This window comes from Neovison vison, chromosome 14, assembly GCF_020171115.1.
Source record: "Neovison vison isolate M4711 chromosome 14, ASM_NN_V1, whole genome shotgun sequence".
Taxonomy (NCBI): domain Eukaryota; kingdom Metazoa; phylum Chordata; class Mammalia; order Carnivora; family Mustelidae; genus Neogale; species Neogale vison.
This window is the reverse complement of record NC_058104.1, coordinates 8,750,871-8,772,533: the sequence shown is the minus strand read 5'-3', so window position 1 is coordinate 8,772,533 and position 21,663 is coordinate 8,750,871. Positions and strand designations below refer to the sequence as shown.

Here is a 21,663-nt window from a genome sequence, read left to right as displayed (position 1 = left end):
TGAGGCCAGGGGCAGGAGCATCCTTGGCTAGATGCCAGAAGAGCCCAGGGATGCTGTTAAACATGCTAAAATATATAAGACAGGCCTCCACAACAAAGAATTATCAGGCCCCAAATGTCAATGGTACCAAGACTGAGAAACCCTGAGCTGGTATGTGCTCTCATTTCCGCCACACCTGACTGGACTAAACTGTAGAAAACTGCCCTCTTCAGGAAGACTCCCTGCCTGCAGGCAAGGAAGGAGACTAAGAAAAATCTTTATCCTGTTGCAACAATGGTAGAAAATAGAGTCCCTCGTGAATAACTTCACCCTTGCACACTTGATCAGACGTGGGACTTTCTCCCAACATAGCTTCCCCTGGGAGAAAATCAGGTTAAATAAAGGACAGATCCAGTTTTCAGGTTCCCTGTATTACCACCAAGGGTTGCTTACCATTCTGGCTAGCTCCAGGGACAGCTCCTGGAAGTTCTTCAGCATGTTGACAGGGATCCAGGCACGAGAGACTGTTTCTCCAAAAAATGTCACGTGGTATTTAGACTAAAATTAAAAAAAAAAATTGGTTTTCTTATGGCCTCTAGTCCTTCTCCTTGCTTTGGGAAAAGGTGGTGGAAGAACTGAGGATTCATAAAAGGAAGGAGGTGCCGGTCCTCATCTGATGCCATAAACCTGATCCAACTAGTCCACCTCAGTCTGCTGCTTCCAGCCTGACCTCAGAAACCCTAACCAAAGCACATTTATCAGAACCATAAATGTCCTAGTAATGGTTAAATATTTATTTTTTTATAAAGATTTTTATTTATTTGACAGAGAGAGACACAGCGAGAGAGGGAACACAAGCAGGGGGAGTAGGTGAGAGAGAAGCTGAGCAGGGAGCCTGATGCAGGGCTCGATCCTAGGACCCTGGGATCATGACCTGAACCATAAGGCAGACGCTTAACAACTGAGCCCACCAGGCACCCTAATGGTTAAATATTTAAGTAGATACAAGTTTATTTCTATATGTGGGTAGTTATTTCTGTTTTTGTCACTCTAGGTAAGTGTCTATTTCTGCTGATGTCTGCTGGCTATGTCTAACTCTGTACACCTGATAGGACAGATTTGCTCATTACTCTGGCCTGAGCCAGGAAAACTCACCGGCAGGGAATCAAGATGAGAAGCAAAAAGAAAATATTCCCCCAGGTCAGGATCAGATTCTACCATGCCTGGCCACCTGGAGAAGACACTCAGGTTTAGGGACAGAAGAGGAAGGGTTTAGAAGAACACAGCACAAACTCAACAATACATATGTATAGAAAGGGGAAATAGATTTATAGATTTTGCAAAAAAAAAAAAAAAAGGATCTCAAAGATGGACATCACCCCCTTGTGGATCTCCCTGAATAGTCTACCAAATGACTAAAGTGACCTCTATCGTGTACAAAGAAGCTCAAAGTCTTCCTAGTAAGAATAGGCCTTCCATCAACCCTGAGAAAAAAATCTTCTGATTAGGGACATCTCTAAAGAAGAAACTCTCCTACCCTTCTTCATTCTCTCTACTTTATATACCTGTCATATCTCAATGTTTAAACAATGACTTAAAGTCACCTTCCTTTTTCTACCTACTCAGGGTAGAATTGGTAGACTTTTTTTCTAGGGCGATACCACCTCCACTGTGAAACCTCTAGAAGATGCATTCTTTCAAACCCACCAGGGCTTGGTACTTTCTCTCTTCTTTCATCCCATGTTCTTTCTAAGGCAGGTATCATCTGCATTAAAAGTGCTCTACATTTCCTTCCCTCTCTTCTTGAATCTACCACTTCCAAGTTCATGAAGGGTTCTCTGACTATGCCATTGTGCCCTACCAGGGGTAACCATATTGCTTGGCCCAGATGATGGATCCTGGGATGTAGGAGGCATAGGCGACATCACTCTCATGCCCTGCCCAGGACTCCTCCGGGATGTCACAGCGATTATACCTCGAGTCTGGCAAAAGAGAGAAGGAATGAAGGGAAAGAAAAAGAACGCCATCAGGGAAAAATCTGGATGGGCAGGAGAGAGGACAAGAATATGCAGCAGGTGGGAATCAAAAGGGCATTTGGGAGATGGGCATGGTGGGAGACAGGCATAGAGGAAGAACAAAGACCCCTGGAGGAAAGGCAACTACAGCTAGAGGAGGCGTGCTGCCTCCTTGTACTTTACAGAGATTCCAAACTTCTGCCTATATCCCATATTACCTCACCCTGCTTCCATCTACATAACATCATGATGGTCATTTCTCTGAGACTCTGTAATCTCATCTGTAAGACTAATTGGGCTGGGCTAGATCATCATAATCTCTTCCAAGTGGTTTCAAACATTCTAGTGGTTTCAAACATTCACTCTCACTTGCTTTCCCCCGTATACCCCATATTCCTTCTTATCCACCAACCCAATACCAACAATCTAAACAAGACCAACAGGGTTAGACTAGTACTGAAGAATGGGGAATTCACTCGGAATCTACATTTAGATCCCAGTCCATTCCCACAACATAACTCTACAGGGTGTCTGCTTCTAGCCCATTATGCCATATTCATCTTGATATGACAAGATGATCCCTTCCTCTCTCCCAAACACTACAGAGACCCCTAGAATTATAACTACATCTATGACATCTTTAATCTAAGGGATACATACAGAGAAAGGGGAAGAACCATTAAAAACTAAAAAGAAGAAAAAAATTTCCAGTCCTTTCTACCTGTATTCTGGTCACAGGACCAATTATCTGGAAGCACTGAGGGGTCAACGTTCCCACAAAGCCGCCTCCACTTCTCACAGTTTGGGGAAGAACACTGGACCCAGACAAGACATTGACCTGTGAGGAGGAAAAAAAAAAACTGAAATGAAACAAAGATATGCCCTTCCTTCTTCAGTCCAACTAAAATCAATGTATCTTCAAAATCACGTGGCCTTAGGAATCAACTAGTCTAGTCCTAGATTTGTAAGTGGGAAAACTAAGCTCAGAGAAGATAATCGACTTGCCGAAGATCAGTCTAAATTGGTGGCAGAGCGAAATTCGGGCCCCTGGTCTCACACATCTGTCTTTCTCCTGTGCCAAACTATTAATCTCTCCTTCCCCCAAGGAGAAAAGGAGCGTTTTCTGTATTGACAGTTCTTGAAAAGTCTGGCCAACATCCTTCTGGCTAGTGCCTCATTCTCTGCTGGCCTGTCACTACTGAAAAGTTCTTTTGAAGGGCTAACCAGCATCTCTTTTGTGTACAACATCCAGAGTTCCTATCTGAATCCCAGCTGATTTATCTGTCACCAAATCACCACGTTGTAGTCTTTGGGACCAAAAGCCATGAGTTTAACCCCTTCCAAAACACAGAGATAAGCCTACCAACTCAACCAACTATTCACTTCAGGCCTTGCTCAGAGGCCAAGCATTCCTTTCATACGTTAACTTCCAAACCCTTATCCCCAGCTTTCTTTATCCCAAATCTACTAAATTGACTCAATGCCCCTCAAAGGCTCTCCTCTCTCTGTCCTAAATTCCCCCACTATGTTCTGTGGAATTCTAGACAAGAGCAACAAAAAGTCCACATATCTTCAACTTCTTTTCTGAACATCCATCTCCTTTTCAAATCCTGGTGACGCACTAATGACAATGCCCCTACCCAACCCCACCCACCCACAGCCCTCAACGTGGAGTCTGTTCCCTCTCTCACACCCCAGGCCAGAAAGTGGGGTCAGCATCACCCTTACTCATCACCACTTCCAGACCATTACGATCCTCCTTCCTATAAAAAAAAAAACTTGGGGCGCCTGGGTGGCTCAGTGGGTTAAGCCGCTGCCTTCGGCTCAGGTCATGATCTCAGGGTCCTGGGATTGAGTCCCACATCGGGCTCCCTGCCGAGCAGGGAGCCTGCTTCCCTCTCTCCCTTTCTCTCTGCCTGCCTCTCTGTCTACTTGTGGTCTCTCTCTGTCAAATAAATAAATAAAATCTTTTAAAAAAAAAAATCTTCCTTCATTGAGATCCATGTCATGGGATTACACTGCCCTCTCGTCCCCCTTGAGAAGATGCTGGCATCTGGTTTAGCCTTCTCCTCCTCTCTACCTCCTGCCTTCATTCCAGATGACTACTGTTCTCACAGGGGTACCTCAAAGAAGCACCCCATTCTCTGAGTTTCTTGACCCTTTCCTCCAGGCCACCTCAGCAATGCACTTCACTTCCATGATGCACTCCCCTCCTGCACGCCCCACTCAGTCATCCGTGGTGACCTCACACACCCCGGAACCACTTATCCAAGCATCCCTCCCTGATAAAAATGCCCCATCCTTTCGCCTCACTTGCTCAAAGGCTGCTAAGGAACTTTCATTTTATCTAGATCACCAGTCCACTGGCACCTAATTTCTACCCAATCTAGTGGTGACCTCCTTTCTTCACCATACTTACTCAGGTTTGACTCCTGAGGTTCAACTCCCTTGTCCTCTGTCCTTCTTCCCACCCAGCTGGCCAACACAACCCTGAGTGAACACATTCGACCTTTCCTGTGCCTACATTCATTCAACTGAGCATTGCTAGAGAAATGTCACACTATCAGGCACATGGGTCTACACCATACCATCACAATTAATATCAACCAATAAGTTTCTCCAGTAAGTTCGCTTGCCCTCTGTCAAGTTTTACCTTCCATGCCTAAGCATAAGGGATGCCTTCCATCAGCCCTCAGAGAAGCAGCTGACTTACATTTGGGTCCTTTCAAAGTAGCTCATACTATGTATCACATTCTGAATTATTTTATTTTGAAGAAAAAAGTACTGGTTGGGAATGATACATTAGTCTGAAGAGACAGCTGTAGAGCCTGGAACACTCATGTGTGTGTGGCACCACAGCAGCCACCGTGGGCCTCTGAGACCCATGCCTCCACTGCTGCTGGTAGGTGAGGCCTGCAGTGAGTGACAGGCAGCCAGGTCACTTGGGGCCTCCCTTCTTCCATGCTGAACTCCTGGGCAGCCCATGGCTGCCACCACCCCCAACCCACGATGGTGAGAACACCCAGCCCAAACAGATCTTTATCTTCTGCCTCAGCAACCAGAGAGAGTTGAACAGGGACCGAGAGAGAAAGACTATGATTTGGAGTTAGAGGTGAATACTGCTGGGCAATTCACAGAGAGCCCCTATGGACTTGGCTCAGGCACAGACCTCCTGTGAAGGTACCCACCAAGCCAGCCCTGCCTCTGGGCTGATGGACATGGTGTCAGGGCTCTGCACTGGCCCAGCGGGCCCAGGTATGCTGGAACCTTCTGTACTGGCTTCTTTTTTTTTTTTTTTAAGATTTTATTTATTTATTTGACAGAGAGAGAGATCACAAGTAGACAGAGAGGCAGGCAGAGAGAGAGAGAGAGGGAAGCAGGCTCCCTGCTGAGCAGAGAGCCTGATGTGGGACTCGATCCCAGGACCCTGAGATCATGACCTGAGCTGAAGGCAGCGGCCTAATCCACTGAGCCACCCAGGCACCCTGTACTGGCTTCTTACCAGGGTTTTCTTCTGGTCACTATGTGCTGGGCATCATGTGTCTTTGATATGATAATATACAATCTGGAAACTTTGTATACATAAAAACAGAACAATACCATCCAAAAAAGCCAGAACAAACCAAAACAAAACAAAAAGAGCTGCCAATAATAGTTTTTTTATGTTTACAGAGGAGACCAAGCAAGACTACAAAAAAGACGGGGAGAAGAGGCCAGGGACCATAAAAATAAACACAGATCAATAAAATAAATGGTTGGTGTGAAAATAATGAATACTCATGAGCAAATGAATTGGGGAAAGTCATCCTAATGATGTAGAATTAGGTATTTATGTGGCTTGGGATAAAATTTCCAATGACAGCAACACATAGTTCTTTCAAGTTTCCTTTCAAACAACTTAGAAGAGAGGATGATGTGCTCCAGAAGGCTGAGGCTCACGACACAGCTCTATGATAATGCAGACTCACAGATACCCTAAGAGCATTTCAGTGGACACCCGTTTCCTTAGGTTCTGTGATCCCTCCTCCTTCCATCTCTCCCTCACCCCCTTTCTGGCAGCTTCCTCCTCCTTCTCCACTCAGTCTCCAAATGTTGGGGTTCCAAAGCCCAGTCATGGGCCTTCACTCCTATGCTACACTTTCTCCTAAGACAAGCTCACCCATTCCTACAGGTTTGAGACCCATCTCCACACCCGACCATACGCAGATGTATAATACTTCCGACTTTTGTTCTGAGCTCCAGATTCCCACAGCCACCTCGCTCTTCGACATCACCATTTGGACGTCTCACAAAGATCTCAAACCTAACAGGCCCAAACCCAAATGGTTGATCTTATCCCATAAATGTGTTCTTCCTCCACTTTTCCCCACCTTCTCTCACATAACTGCTCAAGCCAGAAACCAATCATCTTTAACATACTCTCTCCTCTCTCTCACACAATATCCAATTCATTACCAAGTTCTGACAAGTTCACCTCTAAAACATATCGTAAAACCATCCCCTTTTGTTTCCACTTTCATCATCCTCATCCAAGCCACCGAAGTACTAATCCTAGGACTCACTCGTCTACTCTTGTCCCTACATACTTCATTCTCCAGTGAATCACCAAAGGGAGTCTTTTAAAACATTAATTTGATGACATCACTCCCCTGGGGAGGACTTGTCTGTGGCTTCCCACTGCATGGAGGATAAAATCTTCACTTTGTACATTCATCCAGATCCACTTTCCCGCCTCGCTTCCCTTGCTCTCTGAACTCCAATCACGATCCTTTTAATGCCTGGATTATACCAAACTGTACTCTCCCTAAACTCTCTCTCCTACTCCTGCTCCTCCTTCAGATTTTAGCTCAACGGCCATCTACCTACAGCTGCATTCCCTGACTGGCCCAGTCTTGATTAGGTCTCCCTTATTTCCTGCGAGGACACTCCATTCTTTTCCCTCACTTCACACAAACGGACTGTGTTTATCAGATACTGCCCTTTCTCTTTCCTACTCCAGGAGGACTCGCCTGTCCCTGGCAACTGGAAGAAACAGGAAGACCAGTCCGTTTATAGCCAGAGGCTTACTTACACATTCATGACAATCACAGTTCAACTCACCTGCCTAAAAGGAATGGACTTGCCATTTCCCAGGGAAAATCCAATCCTTCCCTAATACCAAGAGGTGAGGGAGATGAACCACCACCACCCAGAACAACAACGGCCCAAAGGAGACTTACACCTCCGGCTCCTTACGTTCCCATGTCATTATAACAAGAGCAGTTTATTGCCTAGGACTATCGTGTGTGACGTCTAGAGTTTTCTTTTTCTTTTTTTTTTTTTCTTTTTCAGAGTTTTCTTTCAAGTACGTACAAGTCCGTTTTTGATGCAAGCCTGTATTTATTTTCAAAAATTTAAACATATTGGGGCGCCTGGGTGGCTCAGTGGGTTAAGCCGCTGCCTTCGGCTCAGGTCATGATCTCAGGGTCCTGGGATCGAGTCCCGCATCGGGCTCTCTGCTCAGCAGGGAGCTTGCTTCCTCCTCTCTCTCTCTCTGCCTGTCTCTCTGCCTACTTGTGATCTCTCTCTGTCAAATAAATAAATAAAATCTTAAAAAAAAAAAAATTTAAACATATTAACATATCATTTGATCTCTTTTATTTCTCATTCTAAAATTTCCCAAAATTGGGGTTCCTGGGTGGCTCAGTTGTTATCTGTCTTCGGCTCAGGTCATGATCACAGGGTCCTGAGATAGAGCCCCGCACCGGGCTCCCTGCTCAGCACGAAGCCTGCTTCTCCCTCTCCCACTGCTCCTGCTTGTGTTCCCTCTCTCTGTCTTTCTCTGTCTGTCAAATAAATAAAATCTTTTAAAAATAAATTAATAGGGGTGCTTGGGTGGCTCAGTCGGTTAAGTGGCTGCCTTCAGCTCAGGTCATGATCCCAGGGTCATGGGATCGAGCTCCACATCAGGCTCCCTACTCAGTGGAGAGCCTGCTTCTCCCTCTCCCTCTGCCTGCTGCTCTGCCTACTTGTGCGCTCTATCTCTCTGTCAAATAAATAAATTAATTAATTTAAAAAAATAATAGTAATAAAATAAAATTTCCCCAAATTACCATGGTTATAACTTATAGTTCTTTATTACCTAATACACTAAAACCATGAGTTCTATGAAAGAAAGGATTATCTAATTTGTTCACCACTGTATTTCTAATACCTAGCATGCTGCCTGGAATAGAACATAAGGCATTAATAACTATGGTTAAAAGAATAAATAAGTTTATATCCATGCTTATCTTCCTTTCTTCTAATCTCAAAGGCTAAAGTGTCCTTTCTAAGAATAGGGCCTGTGGCTCTCTTCTCATTCCCTTCGATCTCTCCTTTTTCTTTCTTTCTTTTTTTTTTTTTAAGTAGGCTCCATGCCCAGAGTGGAGCCCAACACAGGGCTTCAACTCACAACCCCGAGATCAAGACCTGAGCTAAAATCAAGAGTTGGATGCTTAACCCACTGAGCCACCCAGTCATCCCAACCTCTCCTTCTTCATAAACAATTTTCCTTTGGCATATACATACACTAAGGACACACAGGTCAAGTCTCTTTCTTTTAAAAGAAAGTTTAAAAAAAAAGAGAAAGAAAAACCTTTCCTCAACTCTATCCACTCCCCTCTATTTACCATTTTCTTTATCCTGGTTTTCACATCTCAACTAATTGAAAAAGTACTTATTCTTCAACCAACTAAACTGGCAATTCACCCTCACCAACCCATATGGGTGGTCTAGTCAAGACCCTAGTAACGTCCTAATTATAATATCACTGAGCATTTTCAAATCTTTATCCTCTTTGATGTCCCTGTAGCAGCACTGGACAAGGATAAACACTCCTTCTTTCTTGAAATTCTCTCCTCCCCTGGTTTCTGTGATATCCTACTCTCCTAGACTTCCTTCCACCTCCAAAAGTTTTCTCTTAGTTCTTCGTTTTCTCCCCATGCAGCTCATTCTCTGCTCAAGCCCAAACGTTATGTTCCACCTAGAAATTATGGGGTTTCTACCCGTCACTTTTCTCTTTGCACTCCATGTCTTCATCTTAGAATTCATCCAGATTCCCAACCTGTATTCCCGGCCCAGACCTCTTTCTCGGATGTTAAAGCTCATCACAGACCCCCCTAACTGTCCAAAGCTGAATTCACCATCTGAAATGTGCTCTTTCTTCTATAGCCTCCATTTCAAATGATGGTTCTTTCAGCCACTCAGGTCAGAAAACAGGATCATCCCGAAGACTTCACTCTTCCTCACCTCCCAGATCTAATTGATAACCATATCCTACTGATCCTTCCTCCTAAAAATCCCAACTTTGTCTCTTCCTCTTCACTGCTACTGTCTATCTTCCTCACTTGGATCACTATTTCTACGGGTCTAGTTGTGTGGCAGGGTGAGCTTTCTAAAATACTAAATCTTACCAAGTTTTCCCTATTTAATGCCAGTGGTTCCTCTTTACTTTTAAAATAAAATTCAAATTCCTTAGCCTGATATGTAAAACCCTTTATGATCTGGCCCTTACGTGCCTCTAGCCTTATCTCCCCCTACAAACTCCTACCCCCCACACACACACCCAAAAGCTACAACAATTAGCTCTCCTCCATAACTCTGCCTCACTCTGACTCCCAACCCCACCTCAGTTCACCTGACTAAATTATAATTCTGACATATGGCTCAAACAGTATCTTTCCATGGAAACTTTTCCAGATCTACTCCCGACTTGCAGCTTTCTTGTTTGCCTTCCTCACAAGCCCGTTTTCCTTCCAACAGGCGTAGAACAATTTCTTCTGAGTTCATTCAGCACCTCATAAAATTCCTGGTATACAGTAAGCACCCAACAACTACGGATTATACGGCTGAATAACTGAATTAATGAAATCTTTCTCTTCCACAGCGGATATCCCTGACAAGTAGCTGTGAGAGATAAATTCCAGACTTTGCAGAAGTTCCTCCAGCAACCTAACCCTTGCCTCTCTCCATCTCTAGCTTCGATTTTCAAGCCCAGGTACGTTTTCCAAATCATGCTGAGCTCACCGAAACCACTGCCTTCTCCTTTTTGTTGGTTCCTGGTCTGAGAATCATCTTGAACTAGTTTTTTCAGTTGGTCCTTCTGTCTCTGCGCGTGTGTACTTTGGGCCTTTTCCATTTTGTCATCTTCTGGGAAGACAAAACAAAACATTGTAGGGGAGGGAGATGAAGAGAATCTCCGTAGATAGTAAGGGCCGGTGAAATAATGAAAAAGAATCATAGCCTAATAGTTTCAAGCCCTGGGCTGAAGATTCTCTGCCTGCCCACCATCCCATTCCCTGATTCCATGCCATAGGTTCTTGAGCCAGATGTACTTTGAGTCAAAGTACAACTGACTATACTTACGGGCTCCCTTCTTTCCTTTGCTTAGGGAAGTTCTGTTGAATTTCTTCTCAGAGGGGACAGGATCTGGCTGGCCTGGCTTAGATGTCTTTATCACAGAGCTTACTCCAGTTTCCTTAGTGGCTGAAATCTCTAGAATATGAGGTACCATTACCCTCTCTCTGAAAATAATATTTTCTTTCTTTAATGAAAAGGCAAAAAAGGAGGAATTTGTCATACCCTCCTTTTGAAAAGAACCCAAGGGTAAAAGTCAGGATGATAAAAGAATCCCAGGCTCTCTAAGGCCTCCTGAGGTCATGTTACCCATCTACTTGCCTATTTTTCCCAATTCAAACAGGTATCTCCTCTGAGCTGAGAGAAATCCATAGAGATACGAGAATGACTAGACAGCCAGATAACCACGTACCAATGCTAAGTGCACCCTGTGAGCGACTTGCCTCACTGGGATAAACTTACCCATCAGCATTATCATTTTCAGTAGAAGAAGCAATTCCTGGTTCCTTGTCTAACTGGGTGCATCTTATGGGCTGGGCACAGGAAGTCTCTGTAAAATCAAGGCTAGATCCCATCTCTCTCAAAACAAAATTCTATAAGCAGAGAAGCAATTAAGAAAATACTGACTCCGTTATTTCCAAACAGCAGCCTTTCACTAAAATGTCTTCCACTGTTGTCTGGAAGACTCCACCTTTGGGGTTTTGTCATATCACGAACTTTAAGTCTTTAAATTCTCGGGAAAAAACTACAAATCTGTATCTTTCAGCAAGCCTTTCCAGGGATAACCAGGTAATGTCAATTTTATTTTGTGTACAGACCAGAAATTTTACATATTGTGTTTTATATAATTTGTTCCTAAAACTTTGTCTAAGAATAGAAGTACTTCTGGGGCATCTGGTTGGCTCAGTGGGTTAAGCCTCTGCCCTCAGCTCGGGTCATGATCTCAGGCTCCTGGGATCAAGCCCCACATCAGGCTTTCTGCTCAGCAGGGAGCCTGCTCCACCCCCCCACCCCCCCACCCTCCCACCCCCTCCTGCCTCTCTGCCTACTTGTGATCTCTCTTTGTGTCAAATAAATAAATAAAATCTTTAAAAAAAAAGAAGAAGAAGTACATTTAAGAATAGCTAAAAATGTCAGACTATTCCCCTTCCCCTTCTCCTCATCATATGGTGAAGTGCTCAGGGCCTACTACAGAGTACTTTATTCCAAAAGTCAAATCCCTGAGCATATGTTAAAACAGTATTGGAAACAGAAATATACAAGAGTAGATGGAAACTAAATTCTTCCAATCTGAGAAATACAAATTATCTTTTCTAAGTAGATTGTAAACATGTAAAAAGGAATTTAAGTTACATTTTTTAAAAAAATCTGAGACTGTATTTATATTCAAGTCAAGGTAGCTCACTTTTCTAAGAGTCTACACCTCCTGTCTAAGGTGGTTTAGCTATAGTCCTGTTGAAGATACTATAGATAAACTATTTAAAAATATTTCAGGGGCGCCTGGGTGGCTCAGTGGATTAAGCCACTGCCTTCGGCTCAGGTCATGATCTCAGGGTCCTGGGATCGAGCTCTGCATCAGGCTCTCTGCTCAGCGGGAGCCTGCTTCCCTCTCTCTCTGCCTGCCTCTCAGCCTACTTGTGATCTCTCTCTCTGTGTCAAATAAATAAATAATCTTTAAAAAATAAATAAATAAAAATATTTCAACCTCCATCTAGTATTTCCTTACTTAGGAAACTGGAGGGAAGGAGAAAAGCTGTCAACTTACTCTACCCCTCAGATAACAGTCTGTCTAACTGAAATTCTTCTCTTACTATAAGCCATACCCAAGCACTCCTGGAGGGACTTCTGTAGCACAATCTGGACAATCTCCTCAAATTCTGCACTGGTGAGACTTGATCTTTCCTGCAGAGACAAGGGCAGAGGAGGAAACCCACTCATCTTTCCCCAGACTTCCTCTCTGACAAGTCAGGGAAGACGCCTTTATATGAGGCAGTAAGTTTGCAAGGTTGCAAGCATGAAGTCAATGTCCCTAAGGATTCTATAAACTCTACCCCAGATTTCCTAAGAATAAAGGAGTCAAAGAAAAGGAAAAGTTTGTAAAGTCTCTGACCACTTCTACTCTTACCTCCATCCCATCTCGACCCCTACCATTATTTCAAGCTAAAGGCTTTCATCAAGATTTTTTATTCTACCTCTTTGAGAAGAAAATAGAAGCCCCAAGAAAGGAAGAAGAAACTGCAAGTTCCCCTACATAAAAGATTGTCTAGTCTGGATATCTAGGCGAAACTGTCCCACTAGAGCCCATCAATGAGAATGATACCTTTTCTTTCTTCTCTACTTGCTTGTCTTGAGGTTTTCCTTTATTCTCACTGCTTGGACCATTTTCTGTGGTTGCTTTCTCTTCCTTCTTCTCTAACCTGGCCTTTGGGAAACTGATCCCCACAGTGTCCTCTTTGGGTGGTTTAGGGCTATAGCACATCAGGCTATGCAATTTTGGTGCAGGTGGGGCAAAGGTTTTCTTTGGCCCCTTCCCACATGCTGAAAGAAATTTGATTATCCAATGGGATTTATAAAATATAGAGTCTAACACAGAAAGTGTTTGCACTGCCCATTGACTGGCCCTGTCCTAATTATCCGGAGAGCTTTTAACATAATCAGATTACCAGGCCTCTCCTCTCCCACCCCACCCCACCCCCAAGATTCAAGAAGATGAGTTATTCAAAAGGAAATTTTAGGAATTTGCTCATTTTAACTTAAAATAGAATTTTATGGGAGATTAGAAAGATTGGGAGAAAAAGAAAACAAACTACTACAGCAAAGAAAATTACACTGACCCTCCCAGGTATAAGTAATATCTTTTATCTTCTGAGTTTCCACAACACTTCCTGCCTCTCTGGTGGCATTTACCACATTCAAATTTGTGTTCTAGATATTAAAATGCCTTTTGTCGCCCTATGAGCTCCTACATTTCTGAGCTGGACTGCTTCTAAGTCACATACGTTTCACTCAAAGTTTCTAGAAAAGATATATATATATATATATATATTTTTTTTTTTTTGCATGCACTTTAACAAACTATATATGGACTGAGCTTCCCTTTGGTGGGAAGGGCATTGAGACGACCAAAGACAGAGGAAAAAGGGAAAACTGAGAAAAACGTACAAAACGTGAACCTCCTTTACTCTGGACTCACCTTCTTTGCTTTGCAACGATGTCATTATTCAGCTCAGAAGCTACGCTTTGTTTGTGCCTCTGTTAGAAAAAGGAAAGTAACTGCTAGAATTCCAATTGAACATGATTTTCAACGTTCTTCTCTCTGTCTTCTTGGGCTCAGGCTCTGTGCCTGGAACTCCTGAACTACATTTTCTGCCCTCTTGACTATACTTCTGCCTTCTCAGTGCCAATCACATGCCAGAGGATAATGAGAGTTACTGTTTTAAAGATAAACAGCAATCCCTAGTGTTTTAAGTGCCTAGCGTCATGTCCAACATAAGGGAGACACTAGTCAACAGTGGAAATGATAATGGTAGCGATGCATTAAAAAAAAAAAAAAATTCAGGGGTGCCTGGGTGGCTCAGTGGGTTAAGCTTCTGCCTTCGGCTCAGGTCATGATCTCAGACTCCTGGGATCGAACCCCGCATTGGGCTCTCTGCTCAGCAGTGAGCCTGCTTCCCCCTCCCCCTCTGCCTGCCTCTCTGCCTACTTGTTGTGATAGATCTCTCTCTCTCTCTCTAATAAATAAATAAAATCTTTTAAAAAAATTTACTGAGGAAATTTTGAAGATCTTATTGGCTTTATTCAACTTCGTGAATTGGGCAGCATCTGATCTAAAAGATACAAAGTAGCTCAGAGAAGCTGTACGAAATGAAAGACTTGTAGTGGCAGGAGAAGCAGGAACAAGGAAGTTACACTAGACACCAAGGGAAAAAAAAATTAGCTAGAGTTTTCTTCAGAAGCATAAACTCATCCCACAAGGTTCTCCTAAATACTTAACACACAAATAATCTGGCAATTCTCTGACCTAATTCAGAGGTCCCTATGCATAGGAAACCCCCCTTTTTAACATCACTATACTCTTTATATGCCCTTTACTTAGATCTCCTAGTCCAATAAATTTTCCAGTGTGCTGAATTCTGGCAATCTCTCTCAATTCATGGCTCAAAAAGATCTGGCAACCAGCAGAGGTCCCCAGGGAAGTTAGTAATAGGAATCTAACACCTTCAATCTATATCCTACAGCCATCTACTCAGATGTTCTATACTACATCAGTATGCTTCGTTATCACTACCATAATTGTGACTAATAATAATAGATGACACTTACTGAGCACCAGCTATATTCTTTACCCTTAACATATGTCATCTTATTTAATTAATTAATTTAATTTATTTAATTAAATAAGATTTAATCTTATTTAATAAATAAGATTTAATCTTACTTAAATAAGATGGCATATATAAATTTTATAAATTTAATTTTATGAGATCTGTACTTTTTTACACTTGGAGAAATTGAGGCTTAGAGGGATTTAGACATAATAGGTAATCGATAGGTGATAATCGATTTGAACCCACCTGATGTTAAAGTTTGCACTATTATCTACAGCATGCTATATCCCAACAGTCTAATTCAGTGCTTCAAACCTATCTTAATATCACAGTACACATAGAAAGCATCTATTAAAAATACATACTGAAATACCCCAAAAATTGTATTTCAGATATTCTGGAGTAAAATGATCAGGCTTTTCACAGCCGTAAACAACTGAGGGTTGGGAGTAGGGGGACCTCCAGCCATATCAAAGGCTAAAGAGATCAGTATCTGCACACAGCCATAAGCCATTTGCTGTCTAGCAGAGTGCCAAGACTCATCTTGTAACATTGCAGTAATTTGTACATTATTTTCTAATTTGCTTTTCACTATTGAGACTATTTCTACTCAGTAATTAGAAGAAAAATGCCCTTAGTTTTATCAGCCTAAACTTCTTATAACCCTTCCACCCAGTTTTCTTTAGGCTTAACACATGTAAGCCATTCTTATTTTTATAACAATTATAATAAGCATTGTAGCTCTGGGAGGGTTTACAGAGGTCACAAAGTGCCAGCTCCCCTTTTTTACAGATGGAAAAAATATGCAAAATGCAATTAAGGGATTTGCCCAAAGCCTCAGTGTTAATACATGGTAGAGCCAAGATGAATCCAGGCCTTTTCCTCTAAATTCTACTAATAAATAATACATCTATTCTGCTCAATGATTTCATTTCTCACTGATGGTTTTAAGTAACTTGAAGGCCCTGGACCTAAAACTCAATCTTCCAACTATGCCATCTCCCAATATAAAGAGACCCAAAAGCAGCATTAAATGGATCTTCTATAAAAGATACACAACCCTTTAAAGGATTTGACTGTTTTAAGACCCTCAAATGACCAAATTATAGTGAACAATCAGTTGATCAGGGTATGGAGTTCCTCCCCCTAGATCCCAAGATAAATTCAAAAGATATTGGGTAGGGGCACCTGGGTGGCTCAGTGGGTTAAGCCTCTGCCTTAGGCTCTGGTCATGGTCCCAGTGTCCTGGGACCGAGCCCCACATCAGGCTCTTTGCTCAGCGGGGAGCCTGCTTCCCCCTCTCTCTCTCTGTCTGCCTCTCTGCCTACCTGTGATCTCTCTATCAAATAAATAAGTAAAAACTTAAAAAAAAAAAAAGATATTGGGGGCCTGACTTAGTATGTGTACAACATGGCTAAGTGTATTTTCAAATTATCTTTGGTTATGGGCGCCTGGGTGGCTCAGTGGGTTAAGCAGCTGCCTTCGGCTCAGGTCATGATCTCAGGGTCCTGGGATCGAGGCCCGCATCGGGCTCTCTGCTCAGCAGGGAGCCTGCTTCCCTCTCTCTCTCTCTCTGCCTGCCTCTCCATCTACTTGTAATTTCTCTCTGTCAAATAAATAAATAAAATATTTAAAAAAAAAATTATCTTTGGTTATTTTTTTGTTCCCTGTCTTACTTCTGTAAATGTGAATAATTCAGGTGTGCAGTTCTGTAGCAACTACTTTTCTTTAGTATCAAGGAGCACATTTCCTCACTATTTCCATCATAACTCATCACCACCAGCCCCTAAGTCTATTTACTCTAGGAAAAAAAGGCAAGCGGGAAATTGGGGGAGAAGTACTACAGAAAATTGGTCTTCTTTCTTGATAATTCTACATAGAAGCTAGAAACTGATAGGCTGTAAAATGAATATTAATTTGACCACAAATGACAAACACTTCTCCCAGATTCCAGAATTCCAAAAAAGATCATGAGAAGTCCCTATGAAGGTAATATAAATTACAAGGTGAGCTATACTAAATGGAGAAAGCAAAATGAAAATTAGTGTATTTGAGATGACAACATTTGATTTTTTAAAATGTGCATTTACATAATATGCTTGTATATCCATAAACTGTCTCTGGACGAATACATAAGCAGCTGACAAAAATGTCTCATGAAGTAGAACTCAGTGGCTGGGGGTAGAAGAGAGATTTTTACTGTACCCCTTGCATATTGCTAGCATTTTATTATATGCCAATGTTACCACATCAAAAGTGATTTTTTAAATTCCAAATTCTTTAAATAAAATAGAGTGCTTTGATCCACCTAAAAATGCAAAATTTTCCAGCACTTAGGTTCAAATCATTACCTAAACCTATACTGACCTCTCTAGGCCAAAGTGTGTTACTGGCGCCCCAACCAACTGTCTAAAATCGTGGATCACTGTTAATAAGATACAGTAAATTTAAAAGCAGTATTATATAATTCCCCCTAATCTTTTTTTTTTTTTTGGTGCAGAATGGCGGTTTATTAAAGCACAGGGACAGGACCCATGGGCAGAAAGAGCTGCTGCCCCGGGGTTGTTAATTCCCCTTAATCTAGAGTGTGGTTGAGGAAAAACATTAAAGAAAATACCTAACCTGATCAACAGAGAAGGGAAAGCCAAGAAGTCCCTTTCAGACAACTCAAGTCTCTGCTCCTCTGTTTCAGATGAATTTTCTTCTTCCACAATAAGAAATATTAAAATGTAGTGCAGAGAGAGAAAAAAAAATTTTTTTAAAAACCAGATAGTTAATAAATACACAAAATACCACCAACTTTCATCTGACCAGCTACTAAATGACCAGGGGCTCTGGAGCCAGGAATAACATCTGAAGGGTTTTTGGGTTTTATTTCGTTTCTGTTTTCACCTCAGATTGGGGGGGGGGGGTCCGATAGAGCTTTAAGTATGGAAGTAAAATAAAATTCCATTAATCAGATCCTACCCACTCAACATAAGAAGGGTGAAAATGCGGAAGAGAACTTGGAAATAACAAATGAAGGGAACCAAAAGGTGGTGAATGAAGTGTTCCAAAAAAGAGTAAGTTTTCTTTCACTTAAAACACTAAACATCATGGGGTGCCTGGGTGGCTCAGTGGGTTGAGCCTCTGCCTTCAGCTCGGGTTGTGATCTCAGGCTCCTAGAATCGAGCCCCACATCAGGCTCTCTGCTTGGCAGGGAGCCGGCTTTCCCCACCCCTCTCTCTGCCTGCCTGTCTGCCTACTTGTGATCTCTCTCTGTGTGTGTCAAATAAATAAATAAAATCCAAGGTCCTGGGATCGAGCCCCGCATCGGGCTCTCTGCTCAGCGGGGAGCCTGCTTCCCCCTCTCTCTCTGCCTGCCTCTCTGTCTACTTGTGATCTCTGTCTGTCAAATAAATAAATAAAATCTTTTTTAAAAAATCTTTAAAAAAAAAACACTAAGCATCATGACAGTGATTTTAAGATGAAATCATCTCCTTCAGAAGTTCTCAAAGTGTGATCCAAAGACCCCTGGGGGTCCCCTCCCCTTTCCAACTACTAATCCATGTTAGGCTGGATTTTCTCATACACTTCAACCAAAACAAGATATCATAACAGATTGAATTCAGAAACAAATAAAAACCTAGCTGTCTACTACTGAGCCAGACATGAAAGAGACTTGCAAAAATGTAAACCACCACTCTTCTTCACACTAAAGTTTCATTCGGGAAAATATGTTTTTCATAAAAATGTCATTTATGGGGCGCCTGGGTGGCTTAGTTGTTTAAAGCCTCTGCCTTCAGCTCAGGTCATGATCCCAGGGTCCTGAGATCGAGTCCCACATCAGGCTCCCTACTCCCTCTCTCCCTGCCTGCCTCCCTGCCTACTTGTGATCTCTGTGTCAAACAAATAAAATCTTTTTATAAAATGTCATTTATGTAGGGGCGCCTGGGTGGCTCAGTGGGTTAAGCCGCTGCCTTCGGCTCAGGTCATGATCTCAGGGTCCTCGGATCGAGTCCCGCATCGGGCTCTCTGCTCGGCAGGGAGCCTGCCTCCTCCTCTCTCTCTCTCTGCCTGCCTCTCTGCCTACTTGTGATCTCTCTCTGTCAAATAAATAAATAAAATCTTAAAAAAAAAAGTCATTCATGTAAACACATTATTATTAATTATAACATACTGTTATTTTAAAGTTAAATAATTTAAATGTTCTCAGTTCAAGTTCTAATATATTTATACCAATAGCTGTAAAAATATATGTAGCTATATATGTAGCTATAAACCAATCTTTGGAATCCTTCATAACTTCAAAAGTATAGGAGGGTTCTGAGACCAAGAAGCTTCAGAACTGATGTAGCCACGTAACAATTCAGTCATGTCAATATTTTTCAGAAACCCTTAACCCTCTTCCCCCCATTTAGAAAGTACTCACAAATTCCTCTCTCCTATCAATTATTCCCTCTTTCTATCATTCCTGGAATCTTTGGTCTAAGAGAATACATGTAAACCCTGCAGAATTGTCCTTAGACGCACAGTCTGCACAGGCTCCACTGAGCCTGGAAAACTTTAAAATCTCCTTTAAGCTAGAGTCTGATTGTCTTTTGGCATCAATGTTTAATGGCATTTGGACTCCTGCTTATTTTCATGTTCCCATTAACAACCATAGTGGAGTTAACTCTTTCCTCCTCCCCACCTCCCCCCTCAGCAAGCATAATTTCTCAAGAAAGAAGATAAAAACAAGATTCCAGCTACCTTTACTGCCCATAGCTAACAAGACACCTACTGTGGTAACTACCTGAACTAAACCCTATACAAAATCTTATCAATAAATTAATGATGAGGGGCGCCTGGGTGGCTCAGTACGTTAAAGCCTCTGCCTTTGGCTCAGGTCATGATCTCAGGTCCTGGGATGGAGCCCCACATCGGGCTCTCTGCTCAGCGGGGAGCCTGCTCCCCCCCACCCGCTCGCTCGCTCTCTGCCTGCCTCTCTGCCTACTCCTGATCTCTGTCAAATAAATAAAATAAATAATCTTTTAAAAAGTTCTCTCTCCCTAAAAATAAATAAATAAGATAAATTAATGATGCACTGAAGCTTATTCGTTCAGAGGGCAAAGATACGGCCACTCAGCACCAAAATACTGGTTTTCCTTCGTGAGCGCTGATTTCACTCGGGCTCTTGCTACCTGCGGCTGCAACACTTTCACAAGGTGCCCGTTCCCGACCTCTAAGTCGCTTTTCTGGGTTGTTTTCACTTAAAAGAGCACATTGCCACGAACCCCCCCAATCCCTGTCCCATCTCCCCTCACAACAAGGGGCCGAGGTCTGGAACAGCAAAAGCCCTAATTTCGCCTTTGAACCCAGAGGGAAAAATTTCTGGGGATCCGCATTTTCCCCGCTCTTTTCTCTCACCAACTCGCTCCTAGGACGGCAATAACGAGCGAAGGTACCACAGAGTCAAAAGTCCTTCACTCCCCTCAGTGGATAGAACAGTGGCTTGCTGGCCCCTCTTCCACCTCAAGAACCCCCCGCACGAGATCATTTCCCCTCAGCTGCCCGCCCGCACCCCCACACCCTGTGGGGAGCCAACAGCATCCTCATTCCCGCTCAGCCCGTCGTCGCCCGCCACAATATTGGGTCACTTTTGTCTGTTTGCTGAGGGCAGGTTTGCGGTAAGGATTCTAAGGAGGGGTAAGAGCTCGTTGTCGTCCTGAAGAGAAAACTCCTCAGGCGACGGGCGCGAGGACTGGCAGCGCCTAGCACTTTCATGTGCAACCGGAGAAGAGCCAGCTACCTTCTGGAACAAGGAGGACCTAAAGGCAAGGAGCAGAATGAGCCACTGCAGCAATTCTGCAAAACCCTCCAACCCCGACCCAGTACCCCCACCACCAAGGAAAGGCGTGAAGACACGCACTAACGGCGTTGCCACCCCGGCGGCGGGCTTCCAGGACTGGGGCTCATGCGCAGTTAAAGCTGCTTCTGCGTTTGCGCAGCTGCTACTTCCGCCATCTTCCAACCGAATGCCCCGTAGAACTACAAATCCCATAATCCTCAGTGGCTTCACTTTTTTAGGCAGCAGAAGCAGCGCCTGATCGCTCATGAAGCGCGTCTTTCTTTTACTAACTTTTCTCTCTACTCCAGACGGCCTTTTCCTTCCTCTTTTCGTTTCCTGATTCCTGTTCTTCCTTTTAGATCCTTCGCGCCCTATCTTGATATTTTAGTTGAGACGATCCGCAGCCCAACTCTCGCTTCTCCCGCCTTCTTCTCTGCCACAGGACACACTCCCCAGGCACTGTTGGCAGGGAGAACGCAGCACCTTAGCACCCTGTGAAAAGGGCGCCGAATAGCTTCTTTCCCATTGGCCGAAGCAGGGGGACCAAAGCAGGCCGAACCCTCTTCCCCGCCCACACTCCTTTTTATATAAGGCTGCGTGAAGGCGGCGTGTGTTTGGGAGGGCCTGCGTGCGAGGTGGCGGTGGTGGTAGTGAATGTAGCGCTACTGGTGGCCGTGGTGGGCGTCTGGTCGCTGTCCGCGGGCTCGGGGCTCGCGCGCAGGCGTCGGGCGGTGGGAGGAGGTGCTGGTGCCAGGGCTGTGGGTGTGGATGCGGAGAGGAGGGCGTGGTGTCCCCAGGTGATCGCGATCGGGGTTACGCGGAGGAGCAAGAAAACGACTCGGCCATTTCGGGGGAAGAGGAAGTTGGACAACATCGGCTGTTTTAGTGCCTTTTTTTTTTTTTTTTTCAGTTCAGCAGAGAATATTTCCCAGGGGGGTGAGTTACAATGACTTATGGTATTTTACTGAGAACAGTTCGTAGGAAAACTATCTGTACGCTCCTCTCTTTCCCTTCCTCTACTTTCAGGTTCACCCCTCCGTTCCCTCGGAAGCCTTTCTAAGGGGGGGGGAGGCGGCGATCGAATTATGAATAATTCATGAGGCCCACCCCCATCCTTTGGCCACGCCCCCTCCAGATCGTGCTGACGCACGTTGCG

General features: G+C 43.6%; 1 protein-coding gene across 9 annotated transcripts in view; it reads right to left on the bottom strand.

Moving 5' to 3' along the window:
• The window catches only part of ZCWPW1 (zinc finger CW-type and PWWP domain containing 1), a 34,156-nt gene extending 12,927 nt beyond the window's left edge, over positions 1–21,229 (bottom strand). The window contains exons 1-12 of one of the 9 annotated variants that reach the window (XM_044232972.1): positions 20,589–21,229; positions 20,469–20,487; positions 13,564–13,622; positions 12,691–12,908; positions 12,194–12,272; positions 10,833–10,920; positions 10,380–10,537; positions 10,041–10,163; positions 2,716–2,832; positions 1,841–1,961; positions 1,135–1,210; positions 433–537 (exon numbers count right to left, since the gene is read on the bottom strand). In XM_044232972.1, the coding sequence (XP_044088907.1) occupies positions 433–537; positions 1,135–1,210; positions 1,841–1,961; positions 2,716–2,832; positions 10,041–10,163; positions 10,380–10,537; positions 10,833–10,920; positions 12,194–12,272; positions 12,691–12,908; positions 13,564–13,588 (1,110 nt within the window). In that variant the 5' untranslated portion in view covers positions 13,589–13,622; positions 20,469–20,487; positions 20,589–21,229. Of the gene's footprint in view, positions 1–432; positions 538–1,134; positions 1,211–1,840; positions 1,962–2,715; positions 2,833–10,040; positions 10,265–10,379; positions 10,538–10,832; positions 10,964–12,193; positions 12,273–12,690; positions 12,909–13,563; positions 13,623–17,320; positions 17,403–20,468; positions 20,488–20,588 lie in introns of those variants that run through there. The other 8 variants (XM_044232971.1, XM_044232970.1, XM_044232974.1 and 5 more) reach the window with 8 other exon arrangements.
• Positions 21,230–21,663: the final 434 nt, after the last annotated feature.